The sequence below is a fragment of the Pangasianodon hypophthalmus genome, chromosome 12 (genome assembly GCF_027358585.1).
Source record: "Pangasianodon hypophthalmus isolate fPanHyp1 chromosome 12, fPanHyp1.pri, whole genome shotgun sequence".
Classification (NCBI taxonomy): domain Eukaryota; kingdom Metazoa; phylum Chordata; class Actinopteri; order Siluriformes; family Pangasiidae; genus Pangasianodon; species Pangasianodon hypophthalmus.
The window spans coordinates 11,853,228-11,872,542 of NC_069721.1; the positions used below are offsets into that span (position 1 = coordinate 11,853,228).

Consider the following 19,315-nt stretch of genomic DNA (forward strand, 5'->3'; position numbering starts at 1 on the left):
TTGGTTATACAGCGTGGGGTGCTGATGAGGTTTTGAGGCTGCTGTCGTCTGTGATCAAATTCCACCTACACTCTGTTAGTGATGGAGGAGCAGTGAGGGGCAGCCATGTGAGGGAGCCTGCCATTGTTTGGATGTGCTCAAAGGAGGTAGGGATTCAGTCAACCTTCTGACAGAGCACATCTGTGTGTACCCTTGATGGCTCAGTACATTATAGAAAATATTCTAGGCTATTTTTTTCTGTCTTGGTTTTTGTGTGCTGGGTTCATTTTTAAGAAAGTCCATTCGTACTGTAAAAAAATATGCAAATGAAAAACATTATGTAAACAGGCGTACAGATTTGTGTACAGGGGTTCTCTGGTATCTCTTTTTTAAGCATGGTTTGGGTTCAGTGGAATTGTATGCATCATACAGACTCAATTATAAGGTGCTCTAGTCTGCTTCTGATTAGTGGTGCACACTGTTCGAATATTGATTTTTTTTTTTTTTGTTGAGGCTTGCTTTCAAAGACACTTCTGCCCATGCTGAATTATAGCCTCCAAATCTATGGCGTTATCAGTCTCCACTAACACTCATCTCGCTGAGACTGCAATACAGTGTCAAGATCAGTGAGGCCCATCAGCAGTTAGCAGGTTGTAATTAGTTCCTCCCCTGACTTCTGGAGTGAGAAACACTCTGTCTTGTTACATTATTCATGAAGAATACATTACAGCTTCACCTGCTCTCTGCAAGCAAGGGTGTTCAATTTGTGTAACTGCAACATATTGACACCATCATGTTTTTTCAATGAGAGTAAAACTAGCCTCAGGTAAGGCTTAATATTTACTTCTTCCTCTATTTATCTAAGTTTCGAAAAGGCTAGAGGCATTTCCTGACAAAAACTTATACTTGGGTAACAGAAAACCTCAGGGAGTCACCGGAATTCTTAGAAATATTCAAAAGATTGGTTCTGTAAACGTTAGTTCTTTTAAAGCCCTCCTAACCACCAGGGGCAGTGACTATTCCCTAGATACCTTCTTGTGCTCATGCACATGCATTAGGAGACCTTCCATACAGCCACCTTTCCTTTTCTTGCGAATGTAATTTTCATCATCTTCATCTTTTTTGGGAGCCCATAGGAAACTCTAAGGCTACTAGTTTGAGTTTGGTTCCATTGTTATCTTGCTAGCCTTTTTAGCTACCACTCATTGCACTGTTGAGTGAACTGTGAGCTGTTCTTGTTGCTCGGTACGGCCTCTCTGTCTCTTTCTGAGTTTCCTACTTTGCCACTGTTTAGTGATTTAGTGAGTGTCCTGTCTTGTTTTGGTAGTTTTTGTACGGTCTTGTGCCGTCTGCATATGTTTGCACTGTGCACTTTATGTAAATATATGTAATGACTACTGTAGTTCTGTGTTTTGTTTTATGTAGCACCTTGGTCCTGGAGGAACGTCGTTTCATTTCGCTGTGTACTAACTAGCTGTATATGGTCGAAATGACAATAAAGCCACTTGACTTGACTTGATGGTTGCATGGTTGAGTGGTTTTCCCTCACCATACTGCATGCATCACCACTGAGCTTTCAAAGTTATATGTACACCGCAAACACAAATACAGGAGCTAGAGTTTGATTTCCCTCTGTTTCCCCTTATATATCTGCCTAGTGGGGTCTTCCTCTGCACTTAGGATCATTCTCCTAACTAACAGGCCTGTGGCTAAGCGCAGCTACCACGGTTGAGTGTGTCTGCCTCACTATACCACCTGCAGCTCTCTGTTGAGCCTGCTTTGTTATTCGGATCACTAACGCGCAACACTGGGGCTGGAGTAGGGTCTCTCTCTTCATGCCCTCATTTTCCCTGCCACACAGGGTTCTCCACTGGTGTTTTGGCTCAGACCTTACAACACACCTTGCCGTCTAGCCAATTAATGAGCCATACTGGAAGACCCATACTCATGCAGCCAGTTTGTGAGTTGTCTGGAAGGCAAGTATCAACTATGTGTCCACTGCCTTGGCACTGACCACCTTAAGGAAGCAGTTTCTGGCAGATTAAGACCCTAATTTGAATTTGACCAAAAGTGTGATGAGGACGGATAAGCAAAGTAAGAAGCTGATAAAACTATCTTAGTCTCTTTAGGTGTACGGCCCCACCAACAGTTAGCCTCATTGAGAGAAAACTGGTGTAGGCAGCACGTACATCTGGAAGGGTGGCCTCTGCACCCAGAAGTGGTGTCTCAGTTCTGGGAACGGTTTTGCAAGACACAGACTTCATCGCTGATGCTAAATTGACCCATTGTTGAGTGTGGTTCTCCCTGGTAGAGCTGGACAGTCCTCTGGGACAAAAAGCACAGGCCCACGACTGTCCTCACTGTCTACTGTAAACATTTCCACCTCTACCACTGTAGATGGTGTCTTTCTGGGAGTTCATAAACTTATCACAACCTTTCAAAGTCCTTGCAAGGTCCCTTTGTCAATTATTATACCTATAACACAACATAGCCCATGGCTTTGTTCTAGACCACTGTTGTTGGTGCCAGAAACCTTCCTTTTAAAAGTTTCCTGCTGCATTCTCTGATTTGTCAACTTTGCTGTTTTAATTGTGTCCCTTTGGTGTTGTCTTTTGTCAGTAATTGAGAAAAACGAGATGATCTTTGCCTGGTGCCACAGTATTCAGACAGCACCCTGCCTGGATATTAGCATTCCTGTATTTAATTTAGATGTAAATGCGTGTGCACGACCCCTGGCTGGGCATTGGGCTGTGTTCCAGTGACACTTGCCTACCAAGTGATCAATTACCAGTTGTGATCATTGTTCATCTACCACAAGAAAATTGAGAGAAATAATGACCTAAATAATGACTTAAGGAATCATTATTTTCTTTTAACCTATTTAACCAGAGTGACCCTGCTGCAATCTTGACAGAGCAATCTGTTTCTAGCTGCTGTCTCAATTTGATTATATGTGTTTTTGTTGTTATTTTAATCAGGTAATATCATTTTATGATGTGCTGTGAAAAAGTATGTGCTCCCTTCCTGATCCTCTGTTGCATTTGTCACACTTGATGTTTTCAACTCTATCTTTAGACAAAATCTAATAATGGATAAAGGTACTGTGGTTTTTTTTGCTTTTATCTAATAATAAACTTATTCAACACCCAGGTTATTTACACTGAATAATGCACTACTGTTAGCTATAATGATATCAGCCAGATGGAGGTATTTTATTCTAGTCTTCCTTGCTGAACTGCTTTTCAGAATACTGTTTTTTCCCCACATTGTGCCCATGTGTCACTATTGGCTGTAGGTCTACTCTTTGAATAGGAGATTTTTTTTTTCCTTTTAATCAGTATTTTTCTTTTAATCTGACGTGGATTTGCTTTTGCGTTTGGAGACTTAATTTGCTGCATGACCCAGTTTCACTGATTTGTTTAAAATTTAATCAAATATTTAATATTTAAAAATATTTTAATATCTGAGAGCAGAATTTAGTGGTTTTTTGTTTGTTTGTTTGTTTGTTTTCACTTCACATTTGAAGATTAGTAGGTCTGAAAGCATCTTCACATCTCAGTACCACTACGACTGTTGAAATCATTTTAGTGTGGAATTCTGTGATTACTTTACACCAGGTTTTTGACTGATCTGTCAAACATTCTCCCAAATTACTTGGGAATAATCCTCATGCTTATTGGATGTGAGATGAACATTCATTTTCTACTTGGTTGCTACTCTCCCATGAAGTCCATGTCTTCACAGTGTTTTTCTGTTAGTATTTTAGTAGTAATAGTAAATACTAATAGTACTTTTCCACCAGACAGTTGATAAAACCTGAGATCATTATTAATCTGTATCTATCCGTACCCTGGACAACTGTGCACATAACATTACCTGTAAATGTAGAAGGTCTCTGAAAGGTCTCTGTGGGATCATGTGGGATCATGGATTTGTTACCACGTTGTACCACATTCTGGTGGAAAATCACAGTAACATTGCTCTCAGCTCTCCTCAGTGATTTCTGGCTTGGTCTTTGTAGAAGTTTTGGTAGCCTGACAACTTCTGGGAAGATTCAATGCTTCAATACACCAAATGTTCCCCATTTGTAGATGATAGCTCTTACTGTGGTCTGGTGGAGTCTGGGAGTCTTAAAATGGTTTTACAATCTTTTCCAGATTGGTAGATAATGTCATTGTATATGATCTCTTATAATGTGCTTGCTGAAATTTTATGCTGGCAAAATTGACTTTGATGGTAAGGAGCAATCTTGGTGACATTTAAACTGATGAAGTCTGGCTGAAATTAAGCCTGGTTACATTTAGTCAGCATACACAATGCTTTTCATCCGATTTTACCCGTGCTATTACTTTTTGCACACAGAGCCAGTTGTTATCCATATAAGTTAAAATATTTGTAATCATTTTATATAAAATGGTTGTTGAAGAAATCTGTTGTGTGAAGAAGTTGTGTCTGCTAAGTAGCTAGTATCTCTCCAAAAGTTTTTGGACTAATAGCCAGCCAGGTTCACTAACAAGCTAGCAAATGTTAGGCCAAATATTATATTGTGTAACGTTAGGCCATCTTTTATATTTTGTTATTAGAAAAAATATTATTCAACTTTTCCAACAAGCCAGCTAACATTAAAACCAGTATTGCTAGCAAGTGTTTGACCTCACGCTCCTCACTGGTGGCTATTGTTTGATAGAGTGAAACTTCTGAGTGAGAAGTAATGATGACTAAAATACACTAGATATATATTTATAATATATACAAATTAAATATACCAATATATAAAAGATACTTTTTTTCACCCAAGTGCTAATAAAAGCCTCTGTCTTTGTTGTATTATTGTTTTTAATCAGCCATTGGTTTGCCATGCTATGTAGTCTCATGACAGCATTGTTATGAAATTCTGAGAGCTGAAATTTCTAATAATACAAATATGATTGTGTGATGAAGTGTATTTATTGTGTGTTGTTTCACTACTCTGAGTGTTGTTCCTTAACTGCTCTTCCATACGTGGTTTGAACGGGCCAGTATGCTAGTGATCCTGCTGAACTGTGTGACTTTGGGCATGTTCCACCCGTGTGAGGACAGTGACTGTGACTCAGAACGCTGCAAGATCCTGGAGGTGAGTATTGCCACACAGCAGTACTGGCTATAGCACATCGACTGAGGGCCACTATAAGGGCTACAAGCAGTGTAAACATAATGGGTTGTACATTAGAACTAGAACAAAAGGAGTTTCTTTTTCTAGCTGATTTTTGATTGGATAGTGATGAGCATCCATGTTAATGCTGGCAGTGGCAGGATGAATTAGGCACTTTTTGGTTTTGGGTTAAGCTAAAATCTTAAAGAATTTCAGATCAAGCCCTCAGTTAAGCTCTCAATCTACACTTAAGAGTCTGTAGCTCTTCTTACTATATAGCCACTATCAGGACTATTAGCTTGTTCTTCTTATGGAAATACGACATACATAAGACAAAAAAAAGCAGCCACTTACTTCCTGTCTCTGTTATGAAGATATACAGGGTCTCCCAGGCCAATGTGATTCAGATTAACCTCTGCCCAAGATGCAAAGGAATGCCTTTGGTGGAATAATGGAAACCAATGAGATATAATGATATAATAATGCTGCCCCCCACCCCCCCCCCAACCCCCATTTCTTTGCCTGCAGAATAACACATCCCCATGTACTCATCTGCTGCTCCTCTCTCTCACACACTCTTTCCCTCTGCTGACAATCCCTCTCTTATGTACACCTAATAGTCTAAATACAGAACTAATGCTGCTCTAAATACCAGAGGAATCCATCTGTTTACATGTAAAAGAGTTTTCCTTTTTCAGTATTGGTGAATGAATGCGAGCAGCTTTGATGGAGCACATAACACATTCCACTGAATATGTTTGTGAAATGTGTTTAAGCAGGAGATAGTTGTTGGATCAGAAACTGCAGATACACACACCTTTAGACAGAGAGCCAGTGATATTTCAGTCAAGGCTATTTGAGAAAGAAAGCATCAGAGAGAGGCTCTTAATCAGAACATACTAACTAAGAAAAGAGGCATGATCATCCATCAAAACAGTAACAAGCCATCAACACCATCAAGGGAAGACAGACATATAGCTTTTAATGTGTATTAAGCTTTCTCTTTCTTGCAGTTTTTTGGCTGCAGTGTCTGAGCAGGATATATGCCTGAAAGTTTGATCTTTCATGGCCTCTATGGGCATTGAAGCAAACACTCCTGCTTCTTGCTTTTTCCAGGTAGAATGTTATTTTTTCCAGAGAGATTCCAAGAGTCTTCAACATTTTATATATTTGCTCTAACATGTATGATAGAGGGGCAGGGCACAAGTCCATAAACTCAGTGTGTTTATTAGGGCACATCCAAATATCATGGAAATTCAAGGCATGGGTCAACACACAGGCAGGCATCATTATCAGAGGGTAATTCATAATCATAAACAGATAACACAAACATTGATCAAAACACCAGGTAGACTATACGAGAAGAGGAATGAGAAACGAGAAGAGAATGAAACAGAAGGGCTATCATTTACTCTCATGCGATGTAAGTTAACTTCCTCTGTACGCAGTAATGACGTAATCTGCATACCAACTCAATACAAACACGGGATGAAAGACATTGTCAGTAGAAACAGATCAGAAGGGAGGTGGTGACCATATGTTTCTCCATTTTAGTGTGTTTGCATGAAATCAGGAAAATGTTTTTTTTTTTTCCTTCCCACAAGAGCGTATCCATACACACACTAATGCCTCATGAATGCGCATGTGGCTGTAAATCTATTTGCCTCCTTCCTGACTCCCTCTGTTTATGCATATTTTTCTCATCTTCAGACAGATATTGGATTGGCAATCTGAGTGAACAAATCCAAAATTTAATTATCATTTTAGTTATTTAATAAGCATAGATACCCAATACTCATATCTCCTGTGTGTAAAATATAAGTGGTTATGTCACCTCTAGCTGTAATGACTGTAACCGGTGGTTCTTGTAATTTAAATAAAACAATATCAGTCTTTCACATTACTGTGGATACATTTTATCCCACTTTCTCCTCTAAGAACGGCTTGAATTTAGATGTTTTTGAATTTTGTTTCAGGTTCTGCGACCACATCATTTTTGGATTTAGGCCTTCGCTTTTAGTAGTGCCAAAGGTTTGCAATAGTAGAAGAACTCAGGAAGTGGAAGATACATTTTCATAGCAGTGTATGTGCGTGGTGGGGAAGTGGGTTTGGATGTGCATGAGAAGCAGGGCATCAGTTGCACTAGAATAACCATCTCTTCCAGCAAAGCAAAAACCTATATACCAATCACCAGCTTGGACAATGAAGGGCACATCATGCGAATATATATTCAATTCATTATACAATATTTATTATAGCAGAAGACCACGGCGCACAGATGAGCTGTTTCAGTCATACATGAGTTTCTTCTCATCTTCAAACACACTGAAGAGATATGGCATGGATTAGAAGGTAGAAATGGTAGGATGAGCTAGGGGAGAGAAACGAAAAAAAGATGTATACTGAAAAAGGTGAATTGCTAGTGAGTGTTGCTACGAGAAGCAAATAAAAAAGCTGCATGGGTGAATACGAAACCATTAAATAGTGCTGGCAGGCTATGTGGACAGTCTAGGACTGCGCTGTGGTGGGGTTTCCCCCGTCTGCGCTGTTTTTCTTTAGAGAGCTGCTGAACCATGGAGAGGCCACAGACACAGACACACACACACACACACAAAACGCTTCGTAGGCCCGAAGCAATGCAAGGCTAAGAGAACCTGGTTCTTCTTAGAAAATGTGCCTTTTAAGAAGAAGCTGTTTGAGAGTTCCAGGTTTTTTTTTTTTCTTTTTTTTTCTCCACATTGATCTGTGATTATCTGTGAATGATTATCTTCAGATGCATCTTCAAAAAAAACTTTGATGTTCAGTATTTTATATTCACATTTTAAGGGACAATAAATAGCTCATCAGTCGAAGCTGACAAGATTGACAAAAATTTGTTATGTCATATTATTTGAGATGGGAGCTTTGGGATATTACATGATTATAAGCAGTGACAGTTCATTGTGGTTCATGGGCAAGAAACATTTTTTCCCCTGTTTTACAGTGGTTGGGTCAAATTATATGGTTAAGCTTACATTTACATTTATTTAACGTCATGTGGGCAGCCATCTGACCCACAGTGGTGTTCACAAAAATCATGCACATAAAAGGATGAGCCACTAACTGTCGCGATCTCATATTGCTGATGTTCATTATGTACTACAATTAATGGTGAATGATAAGAGCAGTAGTTCACTATGAGTGAAATCAGAAATGTGGCCAAGATCTTACAGCTTGGCTTGAAATGATGCAGAGCTTCAGAGCATACATACCCACTGCAGCTTAATTAACATTCCATGTGTTGCGAAAGTGTCTTAGCTGGAGGGATTCCCTTGTTTAAGAGTCATCACTATTGCTCAAGCTAGCACTGAAAACCCAGGTGAATTTCCCATGCAATAACAATTACCAATTATGATACAGTTCACCCTTTCTTTTTTTCTTTCTTTTTCACTCCACTGTAGTGTTACCACTGCTGTTATGTGCATTGTATTGTGTTTAGTCATGCTTTGTTGTGTTTTGTGAATAATAATAATTCTTTTTCCACAGGACCTACATTTATATGCATCCTAATAATCCATAAATATTCCCAAATTGAATAAAAAAGTCTTCATTTCTACACCTCAGTCAGACATAAGGAAAAGGGCTGAGGCAAATCTGAGTAAAATTTTCCATCTTAATGAATGAGGTGGATAATCTGTTGAATAATTTGTTAAATAGAAGAATAATTGGCACGTAAATCTCAGAATCTTTCCGTATGTTCTGCACATGTGCATTTGCACAATTTTGCTGACTAACAAATCTGCAATCAGAAAGAAAAAACTGGATTGATGAAAATAAGTGAATGAACATTGCCAAATGTCAAGAGAACGCGCCAACTTCATCTCTCATCATTATATGGTGCACAAAACAAAGTTAGTGTGAGAATCCTTGAGTAATGCCAAAATTAACCAGGTCCACAATGAGAAAATTGTCCATGTCAGATTTATTCAGCTGGCCTGGCAAGAACAGTTTTATAATACAAAGATTCACACAAAAGAGGTTAAGTTTAGGGGAAAAGAAAAAAAGTTAAATTGAAGAAAAAAAAATTGATGGAAATAATAATGAAATGTGAACCTGCACCTCCCCTGACCTATCTCTTCTGAATTTTTAATCCTATTATACTTTTCTATGACATTTGGCCATAATCCCTGTGCAGACTGAACCTTACTTATCTTATGGTGTCTCATTCAGTGTTAGATGTGTAAGATGTGTCTTTAGGCCTCAGCACAGCTCAGTTAGCTCTCTTCAGTAAAACCAAGCCAAAAAAATAGAAGCATGCACATATAATCAAAATACGCATACAAATAATTATACATAATCATGCATTATGTTCATACTTGGTCAATTTGATGATTAATATTAATAAAAAGTACAATATTAATATTAATCACATGAGAAAATTGAGACCTGTTTCTTAAACTTTTTGCAGCAGGAGCAAATGTTGCAGAGGAGATCGTAAAGTTTATTGATAAACTTAATGATTTCGGCTATTAACTTACTTTTTCATGTGGCTTTGCATTAATCAATCCCGTGTTCAGTGCAGAGCTTATTCTCTTTGTTCCTTGAAAACCCGTGTTTATCATTAATAAATAAAAAAGGACAATAAATAGTTGAGGATCTGTGGATAAAAAGCACAAGTTTGCTGTTTGGGTTCTCAGACAGCTATGCTAACTTGAATTAGCTAAAGATGCACACACACACACACACACACACACACGTACAAACAATCCCCCAGCTTCAGTCTGCTGAATATGGCAGTGGGAATTAGTGATTTATTTATTTAGTTATCTACATGTTCATAAAATTGATTTGATGCTAACACTAGATGCATTTCTTCTTTTTTCTAGGATTTCGACGACTTCATTTTTGCATTTTTTGCTGTAGAGATGGTGATTAAGATGGTAGCACTGGGCATCTTTGGCAAAAAGTGTTACCTTGGGGATACCTGGAATCGGCTAGACTTCTTCATTGTGCTGGCTGGGTGAGTTCTTCCTGACTACAACTTTCTAAAAACGCCATTAACTCTCTGACATCTCCTTTTTAAGTGTCTGATTGTTTATTTGCATGCATTACTACTTAGTACTTCTTTATTTGTTCTTTTAAATTAGTTTTTATTCTTCAACCATTCTCACATAGAGAGCTTGTGTTCTTTTCTGCCAGTTTTTGCTGGTAAAGGGCTAATTTGCGTTAATCACGTGCCTTGTTGAGAGATGCACAGGATTATGTGTTGAGATGAAAATTACACCAGCATATGGAGCACGTGAGAAAGGACATTCCCGGGAGAAATCAGCCAAAGTCTGTACACAAGAGAAGCAAGCAGCAATGACAAGCTGCTGGCATGTTCTTCTAAACCACACAGGAAGTACAGGCTCCTGCCATGTTGGCTAAATCGGTTTATCAATGCTGATTAATAGCACTCCAGATGGTTACTTACTATCAACACAGCTTTCGGTGACCAATGATAGATTGTATTATCTTTTTTTTTTTTAGATTTCATTAGTGGATCATCAGTAATAGAATCAGTGAAAGATGTTTCACACTCTTCTTGTGATACTTAAAGTGCCTCTGACTTCAAAATTGGTGTTGAAAGCTTTTTGTACCTGTCCCTTATATCTGGGACTCTATAGTTTGGGACAGTATCTGAAAAAAAATAGGTTGGGGATATTCTTCTTTTAATTATATACTTCATCACTTTTGGGAAAACAATCAAAAACTAAAGGTGACATTGTGATCATCCAATTAAATGCTCTCTAGAACAATATACTGTACGTGTATGTCCCACCCATGGAGCTGGGTCTTGCTCTTTAGTAGCAGTGTGGTAGCAGCTGTAGGAGGTTGTTAGCAGTAAACAAGGTCTTTTTTGGCTATGTATCTTCTTGCATACTTTTTTAAAATCACTTTTCCACGCTTGCCTGGTTAAGAGTTTATTCATTTCGAAGACAAGGTCATGGCTATGTGACAGGAACTTGGAGCTCTTCAGAGCTGGAATATGTCGCTTCCTCAGACTGAGTAAGAACACTATTCTGCCTTTATACACTACCAGGGATTCTCCATCAGTAAGAGTAAGTAAAAGACTCTCAATAATAAAGCTACTGGCAGGTTTGTATAGATTTGGTGGGGGTATGGTGTATCTCGAATGCTATTGGCTGTGGTGTAAATCAATCAAGCACTTCAACACGACACAACTCTGACTTTCATTTTCAGAAGGAAATATGTCAACATATAGAATCAAATAACAGCAAGGAATCCATTTCATGGAGACTTTAAATCTGGAGCATCTTAAAAGTATCTGAAGTAGTTGTGGATTATTTGGAGTATATGAAACATCTTCAATGCTCAGGTTTTATGAAATGCAAATCTTTGCTCAAGATCCATACTTTGGTAATAGAGATAAATTGATATCCAGCTTAGAGAGCAGACTGAAACTGGCTACAAATGTGTAGCCATGATTTTATAGTTCTGTTGAGAGAACTTACCATTTAGCCCAATCCTGTTGTATCTGAATAGGTTTTACTCCTACTGTACCAGGTTGCTCAGAGTGCACTTATGGTTTGGCATCCCTGCTTAGTATCTAATGTCTGTGTGTGCTTTAATTGGAAAGACATTCACGTTAGCATGAGCTTGTCATCATTTTTTAAAGACCATCTGAGAATTCAGCACTAACCAGCCAAGCTATCAGCCTCAGACACCCCCAGCTGCTTGGCAACGAGTGCGGAATCATTTGACGTTCAAGCAAAACCCATCAGCCCTTTCACTCCTTCACAATGCATTTATGCACACGTAGGTGCTCAAGTTGATTTGATTGAGCTCGGAAACTCCTCGTCATACTTTATGAGTCAAAATATATCATACAAAACTACAAAGCTATGGCTTGACTACAGATATGAATTTGTTATTATAACAATAAATACTCTGCCATTTTAATTAGTGCTGTTAAAAGAGTTTTTAACTGTTTATGGCAGAAAAGACTGTCACCATTGGGAAGGAGATACAGTTTTTTCATAGTATCCTGGATAGTTGCAACAATTAGTGGATTGCAGATGTGTATTTTTATTGTTTACTTAGCAATAACACTTTAATGCAAAACTGCTATTTTCATGCAGAACATGCCTGAGAATTAAACATTTTGGAACTAATTTTGATTTCGTTTTAGTCTTAGTCATTTGTCAAAAATGCATAATAGTTTCAGGCATATTTTAGTCATTGTTTATTGTTAATAACTATAGCAATTGTTGAGGAAAAAGTCATTTCATATAAATATCATATACATTTAAAAAATTTTTTTTAATCAGTCACACTCATATCTACAACTCCTCCAGTTGCAAACTACACCTCCCATGATCCTCAGTCCATGACCTCATCACATGGCCTCTGTTCAGAGTCCCCCTGATTACTAATGACACTCACCTGTTTGCAATCACACTACTCCCTTTAAATAACCCCAGACTGGTAAGTGTGTTTTGTGAAGTCTTGCTCCAGTGTTGTGCCTGTGACGATTCTAAGCATTTATCATCTGCCTGACTTGATTAGTGTTTGATTAAGGACTGTTTCATGTTTACTGATTCAGCCTTGTCTTGTTTATGCCTGTTTAACAATCACTTGACCTTTAGCCTGCCTCACATTTTTGCCTAGCCCTTTGGGTTGTGTTCCATGTGGGTTTTAATTTAAAAACTGTGCTTGCATCCATGGGTCTGTTCGTAAACAATGGCAAAAAAAGTGTTTTCAGATATTCTTATTTTAATTGCACAATTTATCATTTCCTGAAAATGGTGCAAAAGTTTGACTTGCCTAAATTGCGTCAAATGCTCTCTAGAACATTTGTCTCCCAGCCCCTATAGGCTGATCAGGATCTCTTGCTTTTAGTAAGAAACTTCTAAGAGTTGGCTGAGTCGCCGTTGTCTGTTTAACCGTGTGATTGTACAGTGACTATTTGCTGGCGTTAACATTAGGTAGCTAATATGTGTACTTTGCTAGCTGCCTAATTTTGGATATTAAAGAGAATTGGGAACCATTTAGCAAACTACACAAATCCCATTTTAATTCCTGTCTTGTTTTTTTTTAACATGACCACTAATATAATGATAGCTGTGGCAGTCACCAGCGGCAGCGCTCTTAAACAGTGACTTTTTCCCCCTTGGCATATTGTCTATATTTATTTAAAGAGACATGCATTATTGCATGAAAGGAGGCATAGAAACTATCTTTACTTTAAAAAATATATATATACTTTATTTACATTGAAATTTGTATGTCTTTTAATTTGCCAGTCAGAGTTTTTACCAGTCAATACTAATATTTACTGGCTAACAGAATCCCTGGCTTAAACAGGAGGTTTTTCTTTTTTTTTGAACACTAGTATATCTGAAAAAATAGTTTTGGAGATATTCTTCTTTTAATTTTATAGTTCATCACTTTTAGGAAAACAATCAAATTTTTGGTGATTCATACCTAGGCGACGTTGCGATCATCCAATTAAATGCTCTCTTGAACAATACACGTGTATGTCCCACCCATGGAGCCGTGTCTTGCTCTTTAGTAGCAGCGTGTTAGTAGCAGCAGTAGGTCATTAGCAGTAAACATGGTTTTTGGTTTCTTTTTTGTCTATGCCCATTGTTGTACACTTTTTTAAAAATCATTTTCCCACCCTTGGTTAAGAAACAAAAATGGTTGGAGTTTATTCATTTTGACTGAAAACTGACAACTATGCCCCTGGAAACAGTGGAAAAACCCAGATGTAGAAATGCCAGCACTGTCAGCCTGGTCTGTGAATTCTTCCTCTGACAGCTACATATCCTCAGCTACATGACTCGAGTTCATACTTTGATAATAATGTTTGTACCTGCCTGGGATGTTTGACATGAATTTACTTGGTTCTATTTCACAAAATATAAACCAATTAGTAGCCAGTTTAAATCACTATGACCAGGAAGTTACTAAGGACCGCCACATGTTCATATTAGTCATTGTTTGCCCCATGAACTTCATATCTAACTGCTTGCTTGGACCCGCATGAAAGTAAATCTTCCCACTTGTGTGACTTTTTTGCTGTGTCCTGTGGGATCCCAGTCCCGATGCACACATCTAGTGTTAATCAGATGCTCTGTGAACTTTTCTGGCAAAAAAAAAAAAAAACATAGTGCACCATTTATTAATATCTGCATCCATTTAGAACACATTATATGTTTAATTCAAACAATGTGTTTGTATTTGATTACATCTGGTTACCTAGTGTGTAGCCATGTTACCTAAACACAATACAGACAGGTTGCTATTAATGTTTAAATATTTCTGCACACTGATAACACAATATCAGTGCAGCCATTAGATTTGGTATGATTTAGGTATGAGGTAGAGAGAAAGAGCTTGAGAGTCAAAGCCAGACCCAGTTCTGTTTCTTCAACTCTTTACTTTCCCACAGCCACATTCAGATGGACTTCCTCTGTCTGTGCAGGTATGGTGCACTCTGCAGTGTGGTTGTTCATGTCTCACATTAACAGGCTGACAGAAGGGAGTGAGGGCTCTGACAGGCTGTCTCTAAGCATCGGAATCTCTCAGCAAGACAGAGACTCATCTCAGCATTATCTTCTGGCACATACTCACCATTTATTGCAGACTTGAGTCTATCAATCCATGTTGAGGCTGTTATATGACTCTGCTTCTCAGGAACACTATAGTGAGACTTTGTGGAACTAACTAGTTTCAGTAAATCAGATTTCCACTCTGTTGAACTTTTTTTATGGCACAGTGCAATGATTGAACATTGAATTATCAATATATAATGCTCTCTCTTGAGATTCTCACACACAGGGAGGTTGAGAGTTTATAGACCGACATTTTTGGCATGTGATGGCAACAGCAATGACTGCAGTATGTCCTCTGTGCTTAATGGACATCACTCAATCAGAAAACACACATAACCAATATTCCCCCTGTGACTGATGTCAGGATATGGCTACGTGGATCTCTCACTGTCTTTATCTCATGTGCTCATGGCAATGCTTGATTGTAGTTGCTCTTTCAGCTTCTAGAATTTATAGTTTTCATTTTGTTTTCATTAATAAAGATGGAAAATAAATAGTGGTTCATGTGGAGTATTCTCTGTTGGCTAGATGAGCTACTGTCTGATTTATTTGTATGCTATTTTCATGTCCTTTCCAAAAGATGTCAAGATTTTAAAGGCACATTCATTTACTTTAAGCAAATGTCTGTGTCTTTCACTTCAGCAGCAGCTCATGACCGTAGGTTTTGGTGGGGCAGGATGACATTTAATAACAAACAAAATTAAGTCGAGAGACTTTTATAGGCTTCTAGTGAATCTAGTGAATTTTTAGAGTATTCCTGTAATAGGGAGTTGAGGTTTGACAACATACACTGATCCAGTATACAGTCTAGCAGCTCATTTTGAGTGGATTCAGACATACCTTTGTTGAACTGTGTTGGATATAGCAGGTGTGTTTCCCATTGCTATTGTCACAGTGTGCAAGATGTACACAGATGAGCTAATATCATTAACAAGGGCTCAGCAAAAATTTCCAGCCCAACTACATCTCAAAAACCACACGAAATACCTGAAACTTAACTCAATACACATTTTTATCTTTTTTTTTCGCCTCAACCTTGGGAAAAAGAGTACTGTGGTGCACACACATTTCTGATGTCCAAACATTATTCCCCTTTCCCTTTCCCAATCTTTGGATCTACAATAGGATCTTACAATAGAAATGGTTCTGTACATCATCGACACACTGTCTGCACTTACACTTTGCCCTTATTTGCAGGAATTTGTTAGATTTAAATCTGATTATTTGCTATATCTAGATCTTTGCTGCTGTGGAGTAAACTATTCCTGGTCATTTATGCTGGCAAATGATGATCAACTTATGCTCCAGTGGAAAGCACATAAGAAGTCGTAAAATAACCTCTTGAGCTCCTGGTCAGGTAATAGAGGCTTCAGGAATTCCATTTGGCCAGAGGAAGTGATGACATTGGACTGTGTCCAGCACTTTCATCTGATGGCTCCTTCATCTCATATTTGTATTGGGAGGTGTCTGAAAATCAATATCAGAGCTTTTCACAGGTACTTACAGATGGTTAGGAGCTCCCCCCACATCAGTCAGACTGCTGTTCTCTTGGTGTGTGTATATGAGCCATTCACCTTCTTAGTTAAAGATGGGAAGTAATTTGTGTTGCTTTATTGGCCTGGTTGTTTTCATGCATCGTTAAATGTCAAATATGTTTTTTTTAAATAGTCAGTTCACAAAAATATAATATTCTATATAGGACAGCATCTAGCAATAAAATTAGTGATGGACATTTGTTTAGGTTTTTGAGTGTGTGAATGCATCAAACAACAAATAACTGATTACCTAATATTTACACTGTGTTTTCAATTAACCAATAAACAACAAATTTGCCTTTCAATGTGCAAATATTATAAATATTTGAATAGTGTTAGAGCAGTTTTTTTGCAGCTATCGCAGCTATCCAGCTTCTATGGAGGGAACATGCTCTGGTATGGACATGGCACTCAGCAATATCACCTCACTAAGGGAAAGTCTCTTGTAGTGTGAATTTGTAGTTTTGTTGTATATTAACTTGATCTGGCAAGGTTTGTACTCAAGTCATTTTCACTAACATTAAAGTATCGGCACACTTGGCTTCATTTCCGTCGCTCACCCCATATGGCCAAACTTGCTGTTTCTTGATCTGTTGAAGTCCTATCACATATAAATGACAGCGCCCCACAGTGGCTTCACAATTTAATGTAAAATTAGCTAAAAGCTTTTTTTATATCCTTGTCAGGCTAAAGAAACTCAATTTGCAAATTGCGGGTAGTATCATGCTTTAGTTTTTTTTTTATATATAACAAGTAATTGATTAGTCCACTTCACCTGCTCATCTCTAAATTAAATGTTGTATCACTATGATATTCAGTCACAACTTAAGCAGTCATGTCCACACTAAAATACTCTCTGCTCTCTCTGATTTATTAATGTTTCCAGGCTCATGCTATGTGCTGAAAAATGCTTCTTCAGGAGAATGAGACAAGGACTAAGGTATCATGAACAAATGCCATCAAATATTTTCTCAAGAAAAATACCCGTAAAAGGTCCTACTCGTTTATTTATTTTCTGCCCTGTGGTCAAGTACTGTTTGACCAAAGCACACAGAGCAGAGCTGGTTTCCTTTCTTGTCACACACCTTGCCTTGTATTAGTTTCCTTCATTTCCTTCATTCAAAACATGCATTTCCTTTACCAATGTGTCAAAAAAGACTTATATCAGAGTGATTAAGTAACACTGAGAGGAATATGGGGGAAAATACATGAAAGTGTGAGGCTATTGTTGTGTAAGGGAGCTTTCACACCTATTAGTAGATTTGCTGAGTCCAAATTAGAGCTTATGGTTTGGTTCAGTTTGGTTTTGTTTTAGTTCGCACTGCATGTCATAAAAAAAAAAAAAATAGCTAGGGGGTGTTTAGGACTGAAAAAGTACCGTAAAAATCATTCATTTATTGGTCAGAAATACAACAATGGAAAAAGGTAAACAAGGCCTTGCCAACTGCATACTGAAATCACGAAAATCACCCAAGCACAAAGAACATGCAGCTGGCACTCAATAAACTACTAATTATATAAATAACTAGGTTAAAATTATGTCATGCATCACACTGTTTATGTTCTCATTTTTGTTTGTTGGTCCAAATATCCAGAACACATGGCATTTCTGCAGTGCTACCCTTCAGTTTAGCAGCATAAATCTGCAGAAAAATGTTGTCCTCATCCCAAAATACACAGTATGTTTAGTTTACTTCCTCAAATTGGGTCGATTCAGAATTGAATCGCTTTCTCACTGCAATCAAAACGCACTAGAGTTTGATTGGAACCGGATCAACACCACCTTGCTCAGACACTCTCAGAGCGGTTGTTTCTGTCTGCACACGAGTGTGATTGTTGTGTTCACACCCACACAAACGAACCACACCAATGGAGAAAACACACCAGGCTTTGATTCAAATGGACTAAATTTTGTATATGTGAAATAATAGTGTGAAATATCTTGCAGAGCTGAGTTTCCTCTTTGGTCTCCACATGTCTTCAGATTAGAAATCACATTTATGTGAAATAGGAAAGAGTAGGATTTCAGTCCAATGTGTGATCATCTCTGTGCAGCTCATCTACATTTGATTATAATCAATCAATCATTCATACTTCCTTAAACAAAGAGCAAGGTAGTTATGGATGATAGGAAAAATACCAGATGGAATATAAAATTCTGCATATGGATGTGTTGACTGGAAGAAATTGGTAAAAGATTAAAGGCTTAGCCCTTGTATATCTTTAAGATATGATGGAGATAGTCACAAAAGATCCAGTCATTTGCCATTTGGATTATGAACAAGACAGATCATCTATGTGTCTATTACTGTCATGATCAGTTAGGGACTAAGATATGCTATAAAACCATCTGTGAAGCAGTTGAGAAAGATGTCGATTGAAGGAAGAGTAAGAGAAAAATGTGATGAGAGAGAGAGAGAGAGAGAGAGAGTGTGTGTTTTATCTCCGCCTCCATATGAATGTGGCTGTGAGAAAGCGAACCTCCTCTGAAACTCGCTTCATTAACCTGCCAGGTGGTAGAAGGCACCCAGCCCTGTTTGAACTGCAGCCAGGGGTGCTGCTTTGAAGACAACACAACTCGGAGTTACAGACAGGAAGACATTAACTCAAAAGTTATTCTGCCTCTTCATGTCACTTAAAGTGCTGTGGCATGACCACCACTACACAGTGTATGATTTCTAGCTCAATCCAACAGACATTTATATGTTTTCTTTCATTCCTCCTTCATGATTCATGTTCAAACAGGGCAGGACAGAACAGGGACTCTGCTGCTCCCACTTGGTTACTGAATCAAACTGATTTCTGAAGGTCAGACCTGTTTTGGATGCCGGTCGCTTTCCTCCTTCATACTTTTCCTATTATAGTGCCCTCCCTGCTAGCACTGTGTATGCTGAGAGCAGCCGTTATTGACTGTGTGTCCACAGTTGTCAGGAAAGGGGTGTGATTATGGCAAAGTGTGCCATCCTTCACTAGATCTATGCCATATACAAAGATAAGAGTTGAGCAAGCCAGGTGTTTACTGGCCCCCAGCCCAGACCAGACACTTCACTAGCTGTTTACGTTTACCTGTG

At 38.2% G+C, this 19,315-nt stretch overlaps 1 protein-coding gene across 13 annotated transcripts in view; it reads left to right on the plus strand.

Annotated features, from left to right (window-relative positions):
- cacna1g (calcium channel, voltage-dependent, T type, alpha 1G subunit) overlaps positions 1–19,315 on the plus strand; it is a 177,541-nt gene that overhangs the window by 66,420 nt on the left and 91,806 nt on the right. For all 13 annotated transcript variants that reach the window (XM_053238660.1, XM_053238658.1, XM_053238666.1 and 10 more), the window contains exons 3-4: positions 4,980–5,092; positions 9,976–10,109. In XM_053238660.1, the coding sequence (XP_053094635.1) occupies positions 4,980–5,092; positions 9,976–10,109 (247 nt within the window). The remainder of the gene's footprint in view (positions 1–4,979; positions 5,093–9,975; positions 10,110–19,315) is intronic.